Source organism: Danio rerio, chromosome 2 (assembly GCF_052040795.2).
Source record: "Danio rerio strain M-AB ecotype USA chromosome 2, GRCz13ab, whole genome shotgun sequence".
NCBI classification, from domain to species: domain Eukaryota; kingdom Metazoa; phylum Chordata; class Actinopteri; order Cypriniformes; family Danionidae; genus Danio; species Danio rerio.
This window is the reverse complement of record NC_141022.1, coordinates 8,490,641-8,505,291: the sequence shown is the minus strand read 5'-3', so window position 1 is coordinate 8,505,291 and position 14,651 is coordinate 8,490,641. Positions and strand designations below refer to the sequence as shown.

Genomic DNA, 14,651 nt, shown 5'->3' with positions numbered 1-14,651 from the left:
GTTCAGGTGAAGTGGACTGTAATTCTACTCCTTTAAAGCAGCATTCTTTGAATGGTTATAAGAGCTAATTCCTGACTGAATAATATATTATGCATACAGATGGTAATATCTCAAAATAACAATGTTTAAGGGATACATTCATTGATTTTCTTTTGGCTTAGTCCCTTTATTCATCAGGGGTTGCCACAGCGGAATCACCTGCCAACTTATCCAGCATATGTTTTGCACAGCAAATGCCCTTCCAGCTGCAACCCTGTACTGGGATTAATTCCCAAGCTCATTCTGAAAATGTAGCTCCGCAGGCGTTTCTGGAGACCGCGATTTACGTGGCCGGAGGTACGTATGGCCGCATTTAGTTTTTTCAAGCAAACGCTACGGGGCGGTGTGATGCCGCTCCTCTACGCGCTCGCCGGCTGGGCCGTCTGCAGGGCTTTTCCACTGCAACCAGTTTGTCCGATTAGCTTGTCATGTTACGTCAGCGGAGCGGAGGCCCGGAGGAGGAGGAGGAACCAATCGGGTTCGATTCCGGGAAGAGTGGTTCCAGAAATCAAATAGACGGAATCAAAAAAATAAAGCGAACGAGTTCGTAACGAGGCGAGAATGCGATGAAATCCAAAAACGCGGTCATAATCGGCACGGCTTTCGTAAACCGTTGCTTGGGTTTAGGGAAGAAGGAGGAGGAGGAGGAGGGTGGCCGGGTCGGCCGATTGGCCAGCCGCCCAGTCAATCGCTCAGTCATTCAGCCAGACGGACAGACGGTTGCTCGGCAGCGGCCTCCGGAGGCATTTTACGCAAGAACAGCGCAGGCGCGAATGCCGCAATGACAAGATTTTTTAAAGCAAAATCAAAAAATAAAACAAACAAGTAAATAACAGGTTCAGAATGTGGTATCAGGCTGCAGCGAGGGCTTTTCTTTTTCTGGATTGCTTTTGAAAACATTGTCGGCTGAGTTTAGAGAAGAGGGTGGTCGCTGGTCAACCAGTGCTTTTTAAAACAATTTTGGTTGAGTTTAAGGAAGACGGTGGGTGTGGATCGGTCAGACAGTCAGTCGACAGTGGCCTCTGGTGGATTTATACTAGAACAGCAAGTCTGAATGGCACTTGTGAAATAATATTGAGATCTCAAAAAGCGTACACAGCGGCCTCTAGTGGATTCGCAAAAACTGCAAAAAAACGTACCTCCTGGGACATATTTGGTGCTCTCCAGAAATGTATATAAGGGTACATAATCAGAATGGCCTGGGTTGAAAATGAGATAATGAGTGAACACTTTTTTTACTTTCATTCACCAGTGGCTGATTAAAGCATAATATAAATTTTGTTTAAATATATACAGATATAGTTTTACTCACTGACTCTTAAACACGCTGACTGAGCATTTGAGAGCTTCACTTTGTGTCTCAACAGCACAGTGAGTGCACTAGTACTATTTATATCCACTGGATGTGCAGTTTATGGCACACAACGATCTCAAGTAGTACCTGAATAACCTTCTCTTGGCTGAGAGCACTTGGTTACTTCAATACATGCAACGAGAAAAAAGTAACAGTTTTTTACGTACCATATAGCAATGCAATAAATGATGGAAGGTGTAGTCCGGGTGAATGGCTGGAGGTTTTATATAGCTGGAGTGCCCTCAAGTGAGTCTGCTTGGGCACTCCAGCTAATAACTGTAGCAACCATATTATTTGTTGTTTTAATACTATGGAAGTCACTGAACATGTTTCAAAAAATCTTCTTTTTGTGTTCAACAGAATAAGGAAACTCATAAACCACTTGAGGATGAGTAAATAGTGAGTATTTTCATTTTTGAGTGAACTGTCTCTTTAAGAGTCCTCTTTAATGATACTTTTAGCACTAAAACGCTTTGTGAAATACTTTGAAAGCAAAAAGGTAGGAGCCCTAAATAAAATTAGGCCTGATACATCCATGACTTCTATGATTTTCTTCTAAATCTACAAGTTAGGAGCTAATTTTAGCCTTAAGATATCTTGAGAATATGGCCCCAGGTCCACAACATTGTTGTTTACTTTTCATATACAGTAAATCATTCATTAATAATTCAAGTTATTTTGGATGAAAACTCATTAATTATTGATACAACGTTGTGCTCATAAAGCTCAAACGTACCTGAGTTTTGTCAATTGGTCTGGAGAATGTGTTTTGTCAGAGCGCAGTTTAGTAGCTAAAGCTATCATGCACAGAAGAACGCATGTTTTGAGGTAAGATAGCATTCAGAACTCATAATCACTCTGATTTTAGAATAATCGATATATACTGTAATTGTTATTAACAAGGCATTTTAGGATAGTGTTTGTACATAAAAAATTCAAACTTCAATTCTCTGTGACATGTCTTGCTATGTCTTTGTAATTAACTGTGAATTTGGTAGGAAGAAAGCATCAGCAGTAGAAGGAAACCAAAATTAAAATGTTATATATAAAAAAAATATTAATAAACATCAGTAAGCAGTATAAAGTATTACTGTATGCCTGAAATATAAGACGTATAAATGTTCATTTGCAAAGTTTATTAATAATTTACTAGCTTATTCTGATTTACATCTTTAAAAGCTCATCCTAAATACCTGGTTTATAAATAATTCTTAACCTTCTACCGAATGGTGTTGACATGATATTTATATGTTCATTTCCACTGCCACTGTTTCTTAAAGACCAGCATGCTAATCATTTTGTAGAAAAGAGAAGACCTTAATTTAGCCAATGATCTTCTTTGGTTAAGTCACATGATGTGCAGTGAGCATGACCGGCCTTTTTCAAATCAATCCATAGATTTTTGATAATGTTTAAGTTTGGGGACTGGGATGGCCATTCTAGAACATGTGTCATGTCTGAGCATGAACTCCTTGGTAGTTCTGCAAGTTAGGGGCTAATTTTAGCTTTTAGATATCTTGAGAATATGCCCCCAGGTCCATTGGTGTTTACTTTTTATATATAAAATCATTCATTAATAATTCTGTTGCGCTCAAAAAGCTCAAACGAACCTGAGTTTTGTCAGTTGGTCAAAACGAATGTGTTTTGTCAGAGCCGAGTTAGCAGCTAAAGCTATCATGCACAGAGGAACACATGTTTTGAGGTAAGATAGCATTCAGAACTCATAATCACTCTGATTTTCGATATATACTGGATATTAAATTGATATTTATTAGATATTAAATCGGTATATACTGTAATAGTTTTTAACAAGACCTTTTAGGGTAGTTTTTCTACAGCAAAATGTTCACACTTAATTCTCTATGACACTTGCTGTTTCTTTGTAATAAGTATGAGATTTGGTAGTAAGATAGCAATATTTTTTTTCATTTTCAGTTAAATAAAGTCAAAATAATAACGATGGAAACCCAACAAGCTGAATCATTTGATAAAAAAATAAATAAATAAATTATATATATATATATATATATATATATATATATACATATATATATATATATATATATAATTATTTTTACTAACTAATTAATTATTAATCACTAAATTATTACATGGATTATGATTAATATATATATATATATATATATATATATATATATATATATATATATATATATATATATATATGTATATGTATGTATATATATATATATATATATATATATTTTTTTATAAACATTAATAAACAGTAAATAAAATGTACTGTATGCCTGAAACATAATTCAATACATGTTTATTTCTACAGCGCTTTTACAATTTAGATTGTGTCAAATATCTATCATAATCCATGTAATAATTTAGTAATAAAAATAATCATTGACAAAGGATGAAATTTTATACACATTATAAGAATACAGCATTTGTAGCTGTATTTATAAACTGCTTACTAATGTCTATTATCTATATATTAGTTCTATCGGATGCAGCCTTTATGATGCAAGCTGAGATTGCATCACTCAGCGATGCAATGTCAGACATGATGCACTCAAATGGAGCTAGTGACGTCATTGTGGTGGTCGGGGTTAGGGGTGGGGTCAGGTAAGCCCAATAAAAAGCATTGCAGCTCAGTTTGCACTGCACCTGGTCTGCATCCAGACCCCTCTCATTAATATAGGTAATGCTTAGCAAATGAACTAGCTTTATTAAATTAGCATGAAGTAACAAGTTTTCCACAAAGCTTTATAAAAATCACACATGATTCCATGCACTTTATTGTTTTGTTCAGGTTAAATGTAAAAAAAAAAAGAGGAAAAAAAGTCTGTTGTGTTTACAGTCCCATAGGACATAATCATGGTCTGGCTGTAGGGGTTCCTATAGAAACCCTCTGTGACCTCCCAGTTCAGGCAGAAGAAAAATATTCTGCTGATCTCATCTGGATGCGAAGAAAACAATCCCTTAAGTGCACTCTGTTGTGCACTGCATGTCTGATGGCAAAACTGCACGCTGGTTCTGTGTCTAGATGTATGGGACATTGACCTTGTCGAAGTGGGGTCGGCGTTGTGTTAATTTAGTGCTGTAACCCAGTTAAGGGTTACTTAGTAAGACAGAAATGCTGCTGAATCAGTCCCCTCGGGGGTCTTTCAGTGTTCCTGTTAACATCACCCTGCAGGGTGCGCGGCGGCGACACATGCGGTACGTATGGAGATCAGATCCATCGCCTCAGGCTTGATTAATGAAGGTAATACTCAATAGTTGGGATGTTAGTACGAGATAAGGGCTTTGTGGGGAGATTTTGCAATTATAACCCCAGCATCAATGAGTTTTTTTTAAGTTAGAATTGTTGTTAGCAAATGTGATAAAGCTTAAACTAATTATAGTTTTGAATTAACTGGTGTAACATTCATAAATCTTTATTTTTTTTATTTGTACCTTTATAAAATCTAAGGTCAGATTTAATTTTTTTAAATAGATGTTGTCGGGTCCACTGAAATAATCATTTTACATTAAATTAAGCTGTGGATTTAATTTAATATGGTTATAAGTAATGTTCAGATTTCTGAGTCTTGCACAGACTGCTTATTTCATTTCATAAGAGCTCAATGTGTCATCAGGAGTCACAGGTATTACTTTTGTTTTCAGAAATATATGAATTATTAATCCCTATTGACAACTGTTTCAGCTAAAATTCTACTTTAATCATAGTTAATCCTTCTTTAATCATGCAGTGATGTCGTTGTTGTTGTAGTTGTTGTTGTTGTTGTTTTACATTATATCAAGATAGATAGAGAGACACTTACATCTTCAAGGGAAACTTTACCCAAAATTGCAAACCTGTCACTCTTATGTTGACCCATACATTTGCTCTTTGTTAAAAATAAGAGTGATTTACTGTTTTGAATGTGGAATAGCAGTGACTTTAAAATATATTTAAAGTCTGCATGTGCAGATAATATAGTATGAATGAAATAATGTCTTTAAAAACAGTACACTTCTTTGAGTGTACAAATTGCATTAAAGGACACATATTTGACCCATTTTTAAAGATTTAAGATAAGTCTTTTATGTCTCCAGAATGTGTCTGTAAAGTTTCAGCTCAAAACACCCATCAGATTATTTATTATACCTTTTAGAATGTTAGGATTGTCTGCTTTAAACACCTTGTAGCTGTTTTTGTTGCCTGTGCCTTTAATGCTAGTTCTCCTTGCCCACCGTTCTCACGTTTCTGTCAGAGTGTGCCTCAATCTCTGCTTCGGCTGTGTCAGATAAACAGCACAGTGACAGACATGAACAAAGCAGATCTCACATAATGTTTGTGGGAAGTATTACAGTAATAGAGCTTTTCCAGTGATTATCTGATGTATTTGTTGGGAGTTAATTCAAGCCTTTCTGCAATGATGAGTCACACACAATGCCGTTACAGATTTCACGCATACACACAAACACACACACATACAGCGGACACACACACATACAGCACGCACGTGTTTAACTTTGTGACATGTGACAGGATACACGTTAATATCCACTGCTGTATGGATATCTGTTATGCTAATGTACAAAATAAACCTGATTTAACATCCACAAACCGGGATTGAAGCTTCTTCTTTCATAACTGTACTGATACATGGCTGTGGTGATAAAGCTGAAGTAAATCACTGTGATTCATTACAAACATGCACATGTTTTAAAAACGTTTTAAACTTGTAAAACTTGATCACATTTGATGATGATTGATGATCACAGAGGGCTGAACAGATCTTTTAATCCGCGTTGCTTTGCGCACATCCGGTTTTGTTGATATGATTATACGTGTTACTACGGAGACGTGTTAATATGCGACGTGTTAATGTTCGGTGAGAGGGGAAACCACACTTCTACGTCACGTTGCGGTGGGCTTCAAAATGGAAGGGATTTGGATCCTATTTTAACAACAGGAAATAAAAAAAGAGACTTGAGTTTCTATCAGTCCATTATGACTGTGGCCACACTACACCTACACACCGTTTTGTCCAAACAGCTTACAAAAGATGATTTAGGGTTTACAGAGAATGGTCCAGAAAAGAGAATATATTCAGTGAGTGGAAGTTCTGTGGGGGCAAATGCCTTGTTGATGCTAGAGGTCAGAGGAGAATGGCCAGACTGGTTCAAGCTGATAAAAAGACAACAGTAACTCAAACTAGAACCTAGAATCTAAAGTTCATTGATAAACTTTGATGTTGGCTTGAGAAAGCTAACGTGGCTGCGCTAGGACTGGGAATGGCAGTTGGCAGAAAGCATGGCGGCTAAATGGCAATGCTCTTGTACATGTTTGATCAAATGCCAATACTTAGTAGGCATTTCTAGCATATGTTATTGCATTTAGATAATCATTCATAGCATGTAGCTAATCGTTATTAGCACTTGGCTTCCATTATCATTGTTACCATGCATAGTACACAGGAAATCCCATTTGCTAGCATGAGTCAAACAAGCCAATGCCCAGGTCCCTACGATGTTCTGATGTAGAGATATTGCCATTTTTAAATGGTTGCTAGGTTATACTGTTTTATTGCTATGGGGACATTTGACAGGTTAGTGATGATACATCAAAGCTTCTTGGCAATATGAGTGATCTTAATCAACCCCGATGTTTCTATGATAGTCTTTATGAGTGTCAAAAACTGGACTTGAACATTATGTATTCCTGGTGTTGGGTTGCGGCTGGAAGGGCATTCGCTGTGTTAAAACAAATGCTGGATAAGTTGGCGGTTCATTCCGTTGTGGCGACCCCTGATTAATAAAGGGACTAAGGGAATGAACATTATGTAAAAATGGCTTGCCGTATTTTTTTGAAAATGCAATGCTTAATAGGTGTGAAAGTGAAACATGCAAAAATGGCTTGCCATATCAGTAAAAATATGGAGTTTAAGTCAAAAATGGCTTGCCATATTTTGAGAAAAATAATGCTTAAAAATTATTTATTGGAAAACTAAAAGTCTGATAAACCTTAAAGATATAGCAACAAAATCTAACGCATGTAAATACAGCTTTTGGCCAAATTTGGGGCTTGTATAATTTTTTTTTTTATATGCTCGGGTTATAAAAATTTAATATTTAACATTTTTTATATTAAAAAAAAGTCTTATAGGCATGAGGAGATATAGCAACAATCTTGAATGTAGAAGGCACATTTTGACCACATTTGGGCCTTGTGGCATGAACGGCCAAGGAGGAGATACGTTTGTTTTCAAGGACAGAGTAGTATAACAGTATGTTGGCTTTCTCAAGCCAACATAATAATCGCTCGTTACAACCAAGATATGCAAAAGAGCATCTCTGAACACACAACACATCGAACCTTGGGGCGGATGGGCTACAGCAGCAGAAGAGCACACCAGGTGCCACTTCTGTCAGCTAAAAACAGGAAACTGAGGCTACAATTCACACAGGCTTAGCAAAATTGAACAATAGAAGATTGGAAAAACGTTGTCTGGTCTGATGAGTCTTGATTTCTGCTGCAACATTCGGATGGTAGGGTCAGAATTTGGCATCAACAACATGAAAGCATGACTATCCTGCCCTTTAACAACACTACAGCCTACCTGAGTATTGTTGCTGACCATGTCCATCCCTTTATGACAACAGTCTACCCATCTTCCGATGGCTACTTCCAGCAGGATAACACACCATGTCATAAAGCGTGAATCATCTCAGTCTGGTTTCCTGAACATGACAATGAGTTCACTGTACTCAAATGGCCTCCACAGTCACCATATCTCAATCCAATAGAGCACCTTTGGGATGTGGTGGAACGGGAGATTCGTATCATGGATGTGAAGCCAACAAATCTGCAGCAACTGCGTGATGCCATCATGTCAATATGGACCTAAACCACTGAGGAATATTTCCAGTACCTTGGTAAATCTATGCCACAAAGGATTAAGGCAGTTCTTAAGGTGTACCTAATAAAGTGGCCGGTGAGTGCAAATATGAGTTTGTTCCATTCGGACCCTGTCAAAGAGTTGCTGAAACTTCATTGATCAATGGCATCTATGCTTATCATGATATGTCCTGAAAATAATAATGCCCTCATATACATGGGTACCACCTTTTACAAAAACACAGCATGCCAATTTTCGAATCTGTTGGACCAGTGGCCACATTTTAATAGTTGCACCCCCAAGTATTCAAGCTGCACTTGTTTTTTTTACAGTGGCCCACACGAAGTCTGTGAGCGTAGAAATCCGCAGATTTCCATCGATTTTTAGCCCATCATTGTGTCTATTTACTAATGTAAATGTGTGTAAATATATTTTTTAACCTTTTATAATATTTGACTAACTAATGTTTAACCGTTTACTGCATTGTAAATGATGACGATGTGTCATGTCAACAACCCATATACATTGGTGATGAAATGATGTGTAGTAAGAGAGATATTCTCCGGCTGTTTCTTAGGGATGTAATCCACCATCAGGCCCAGCTGCATGATTCTGGGGGGAACTGGAGGAAAGAGAGGGAGCTGAAGTGCAACGAGAAAGCCCGGGCTCAAATCCCAGACTCCAGTGTCGGAGAAGACAGAGCCGTCCTCCTGGGCTTCCTCATGATGACCTGCTCCATCCTCATGTACCTGATGGTGGGAATCTTAATGGTCAAACCGTGCATCCATAGGTTAGTTTCAGCACTAGACAGCCCGTCAGTTTGATGATACTTAAATGAAAGCAACAGCTGCTAATAACTACTACAATGATAACATTTTTTATAAATGAACACTGTAAGCCAGGGCCGCAAAATCAGTTGAGCTAGTTTTTTTTTATTTTTTATTTTTTTTGACAATAGCCAGAAATCCATATTGTGAGTGTCAAAATGATTAATTTTCATTTCGTGCCAAAAAACTTTAGAATACACACTGTAAAAAGCACGTAGTTGACTTTAAAAAATTGAGAAAACGCTGCTTTAAGTAAATGAACTATGTGCATAGATATAAAAATTAAGGAAGCTTAAGGTAAGCTTAATAGTCCATAATGTATGTGTGTGAATGTGAGTTTGTATGGATGTTTGCAAGTGATGGGTTGCAGCTGGAAGGGCATCTGCTTTGTAAAACATATGCTGGATAAGTTGATGGTTCATTCCGCTGTGGTGACCCCTAAAGGAACTAAGTTGAAAGTAAAATGAATGAATCAATGAACTTGTACATTTTTTTATCAATAGATGTACTCATTTTTTTTATGTAATTGCTTTTTACAGTGCAGTAAAAATAGCTGGGTTCCACAAATCGAAGTTAAGATTGCTTTAAGTCTTAACTTTTTTGTTGAGGCGAGTAAACCAGTTGCCTTAAAAGAAACAAGTCGACTTTACAAAAATAATGTAAGTAAACGCATTGTAACTTGGGACTTTTAAGGTGACTTAATTTTTATTATTATGCGAATTGTATTTTTAAAAATAAAAGTAAACTAACCACTGTTTTCGTTACACCTTTATTATATATCTTTTTCTTCCAGCTTTTCTGTATCTAGCAAAATGACAATAACTAAAATAAATCTGCTCTTCCAGACTCCAGTGTGTCTTCTAAATTTAATACAGGCTATAATTGTGGATTTTATTGACTTAATGAAGCACCAAATATGTCATTTTTGTTTTGCGATTTCTTGATCTTGCTGAGGCTAATATAGCATTTTATATTTTAAAACTACACATAATATGTGTAGAACAGCTTATAAGCCAATTGTCCAACTAATTTTGGACCCCTAACAAGTGGGAAGCACATATGCAAACTGTTGTAATTCCTACACAGTTCACCTGATATGCAAATAACCTTGAATTAAAGCTGACAGTCTGCAGTTAAAGCACATCTTTCAGGGTATTTTCAAATCAACTGAATTGGTTTCTAGATCCAGAAATGTTAGAATTGTGTTGATATCCAAATATTTTTGGACCTAACTATATATATATATATATCGACACAGTGCAAAATTATATATATATATATATATATATATATATATATATATATATATATATATATATATATATATATATATATATATATATTTTGCAATTTCTTGATCTTACTGAGCCTAATCTAGCATTTTATTTATTATAACTATACATAATATGGGTAAATCTAAAATAGTAACCTTCTCTGATTTTTTTTTTCTGCACACATTTCAAAGTATGTTTATATACTGGATTAATTGGATTAAAAAATATATATGGCTTCTGAGTGTAACCTATTTCCTTCATTTTGCCTTAAAGCAAAAAGTGAACCCCAATAGGCCAAAATAGTATTTGTACTTTAAATAGTTTTTATGTCATGTGACCACATGAAAAAAAAGGTACTGCTATTGGCTATTTGGTTTTTATATATTTCTAATGTACATTTGGGGTGGTACAGTGGCTCCTGAATAATAATTTTGCTAATAATTAATTACAGTTTTCAGTTTTACCCGAAACTGTAATTTGAGGAAAAATTGTAAAATTTAGCTGTAGCACATTACAGTATTTTTTTAGGTTTGCCCAAAGAAATATTATACTTTGATAGAAGGGTAACTAAATATATAAATTTTCCATAATAAAAAATCTATTTTGTACCAAAGTAAGAAATAGTTAATGTATTCACACACAAAAAAAAAAAAATAAATTATTAAGTTTGAACCAAATTTATATTTAATGTAAGAAATTACATCATCTTTTTTAAAGTTGGTTCGAAGTATACTTTTTTCAGTATATTTTATATTGAGGTGCAGAAGGTGATTGTCTTCAGAAGCATTTTTCTGCGCAGTCGTTTGGACGCATCTCCACCGACCACTGTTTGTGCTGCGCGTTCACGAGAGAGAGAGAGAGAGAGAGCAGACGCACGATCTGTACAAACCTGCTGAATCAAAACTTTTTAAAAACCTGAATCAATATTGGAGTTACCTTTGCACACTGGAGAAAGGATGATACCATGGCTGAAGGATTTCTCTTAGATAAGTAATGTTCTGTTTTAAAACTGTTTTAGCTTCACGCAAAGCTGATGTAACGTTAGATGTTGTTGTCAGATTGTATCTTCACAGAAGTGTAGTTCAGCCACTAAAATCTTCTGATGAAAGATTGATAAGACTATTTTCAGTTTCATAAGAGACCTTTTACAGCATTGATAATGTAGATTTTAATTAGTTTAACAACAAAACACAAGTAAATAGCACTTTTCCGCCTAGTCTCTCTCTATATTGTTTACCATCCAACTCTAAATATTCGCTCTGAAATAGCATGTCAGTTTGGCTTGCAGGCTGCCGGACAACCAGTCGCTTTTAACACATGAGAGAGGGTTCTTTTGCTGTGCTCGTGTTTAAGGAGGCGTGGCTCTAGACGGCAGGGGAGGGATTGCGATTCAGAGATTTATGCTAAACTGTTAGCATTGTGAAAGATGACCTACTGCACCTTTAAGCATTTAATCATTCACTATAATAAACCATTTAATGTTTTGTGTGTGTAACAGTGATTGGATAAGTTCTGTGAACTGCTCACTGGTGCACATTGATTTGTCGGATGAAGTGATGGACTGTCGTGGTATTGTTAACTTCAAATGCCTGCGTGCTTTAGTAAACATCACAACCTCTAACAATACGTCATCGCTTCAACTTTACTATGATGAAGACGCTGTGAATTCCAGGCTTAAGGTACAAATATCAGTGTTATTCACACACCATACATTCACACACATTACTAACATGATTCATCAATATAACAACACACACACACACACATAAATTCTCACAACACAACATTAATATAATATTATTTGGCCGAGTAATGATACTTTTAATGAGAAATTTTAGCATCAAAATATTCATGACACTTATAATGGCAATCATGTTTATGCCAGATTTATGACAGGTTCTGTTCAAATGAATTGTAATTTAGTCAGAAATAGTGTATTTTACAACAAACTTTCGTTTCTTTTACTACTTTTTAAACAGGGAAATGCAGCAGTAAGATTTTCCAAATTAACATAATTATAAGATCACACAAATTGTTCCAAGTTACACACAAAGATGTATTTTAAAACATATATAATTAGCATTTTTATGCAAAATTGATTCACCATACAAATGTCCAACCTGATCTTATGAAGAAACGTTACTATTTTACATTTTGTCAGTTTAGGGGCCAATTCGTACTAATGAAAATGTAAGATTTTTAAAAATAGACGTGGCACCTAACCCAACTGTCATTGGTGGGATGGTTAATAAAATGTTTGAAAGAAATCATACGAATTTATACGAGTTAGCCACTAAATCAAAAAGTTACAAATTGCTGTGAGATATAATCAAAATGTCTCTGTTATCTGTTTCAATTCTAGACAAATTCTTTCTCCAGTGTTTCTACACTCCCTAATGGCAACAAAACTAATAACAGCGTCATTGTTATTTTTCTCAACCTCAATAGCATGAATTCAATTTGTCAATAAAATGCCATAAAAAGTTTATAAACACCCTTATAAAGTTACTTGACAGAGGATTGACACTTTTAATGAGAAAATTTCACATCAAAATATTCATTATAATGGCAATCATGTTTATGCCAGATTTATGACAAGTTCTGTTAAAATTAATTGTAATTTAATTTAGTCAAAGTATTTTACAACAAATCTTTGTTGCTTTTACTACTTTTTAAAAGGGATAGGCAGCAGTATGAATTATTTAAATTTAAATAATGTTAAAATCACTCATGTTGTTCCAAGTTACACACTAAGATGTCTTTTAAAACATACAATTTACATTTCTATCCAAAACTGAGTTACCATGCAAATGTCTAGACTGATCTTATGAGGAAACATAACTATTTTACGTTTTGTCAGTTTAGTGGCTAATTCATATGAATGAAAATATAAGATTTTTACAAATAGGCATGGCATCAAAGCCCAGCCCTAAACCCAACCTCATTGGTGGGATGAGCACATCATACTAAAATGTATGAAAGAGATCATACAAATTTAATCAAGTTAGCCACTAAATCGAAAAGTTAAAAATTGTTGTGAGATATCATTGAAATGTCTGGTATCTTTTTCAATTCTAGACTAACTCTTCTCCAAGTGTTTCTACACTCCCAAATGCCAAAAAAACTAATAACAGCATCATTATTTTTCTTCACCTCAATTACATAAATTTAATTTGTCATAAAATTTCATTGAATGTTTATAAACCCATCAAACTATAATGTTTTTTGACAGAGTATTGACACTTTTAATGAGAAATTTTAGCTTCAAAATATTAATGACACAATTATAATGGCAATCATTTTAATGCCAGATTTATGACAAGTTCTGTTGAAATTAAATGTAGAAATTATTTAGTCAAAAATATTGTATTTTACAACAATCTTTGCTTCTTTTACTACTTTTATTTTAAACAGGGATATGCAGCAGTAAGAATTTTCAAATTAAAGTAATTTTAAGATTACACATATTGTTCCAAGTTGCACACAAGGATGTCTTTTAAAACATATAATTTGCATCTTAAAGTGAGTTACCATACAAATCTACAGTCTAATTTCATGAGGAAACATAACTATTTTATATTTTGTCAGTTTAGTGGCTAATTTGTATGAATGAAAATGTACGATTTTAAAAATAAACATGGCACCAAGCTCAACCACTAATCCCAACCATTATTGGTGGGATGAGCACATCATACTAAAATTTATGAAAGAGATCATACAAATTTATACAAGTTAGCCACTAAATCGAAATGTTATGAATTGCCGCAAGATATTGATGAAATTTCTCTGCTATCTGTTTTAACTTTAGACAAAATTTTTTCTACCTGTGTTTCTACACTCCCAAATGCCAACAAAACAAATAACAGCATTATTAATATTTTTTTCCAAACTCAATTGCATGAATTCAATTTGTCATTAAAATGCTGTCAAATGTTTATAAACACCCTTATAAAGCTTACTTGACAGAGGATTGACACTTTTAATGAGAAATTTTATCATCAAAATATTCATGACACAATTATAATGGCAATCATGTTTATGCCAGATTTACGACAAGTTCTGTTGAAATTGAGTGCAATTTAATTTAGTTAGAAATTGTGTATTTTACAACAAATCTTTCTTTTACTACTTTTTTTAAACAGGGGTATGCAGCAATAAGATTTTCCAAATAAAATAATTGTAAGATCACACACATTTTAAGTCACGCAGTGAGTTACCATACAAATGTCCAGCTTGATCTTATGAGGATCCGTAACAATCTTTTGTCAATTTAGTGGCTAATTTGTATGAATGGAAA

General features: G+C 34.8%; 1 protein-coding gene across 6 annotated transcripts in view; it reads left to right on the top strand.

Annotated features, from left to right (window-relative positions):
- The window catches only part of kcnmb3 (potassium calcium-activated channel subfamily M regulatory beta subunit 3), a 38,685-nt gene that overhangs the window by 21,741 nt on the left and 2,293 nt on the right, over nt 1-14,651 (top strand). For 2 of the 6 annotated variants that reach the window (XR_015478230.1, XM_087240460.1), the window contains exons 1-3: nt 2,145-2,221; nt 8,831-9,043; nt 11,853-12,033. Coding sequence is in view for 3 of the 6 variants with exons in the window: in XM_087240460.1 (XP_087096586.1) it covers nt 2,196-2,221; nt 8,831-9,043; nt 11,853-12,033 (420 nt within the window). In the remaining 3 variants the exon portion in view is untranslated. Of the gene's footprint in view, nt 1-2,144; nt 2,222-4,314; nt 4,632-8,830; nt 9,044-11,852; nt 12,034-14,651 lie in introns of those variants that run through there. The other 4 variants (XR_015478228.1, XM_087240459.1, XM_087240461.1 and 1 more) reach the window with 3 other exon arrangements.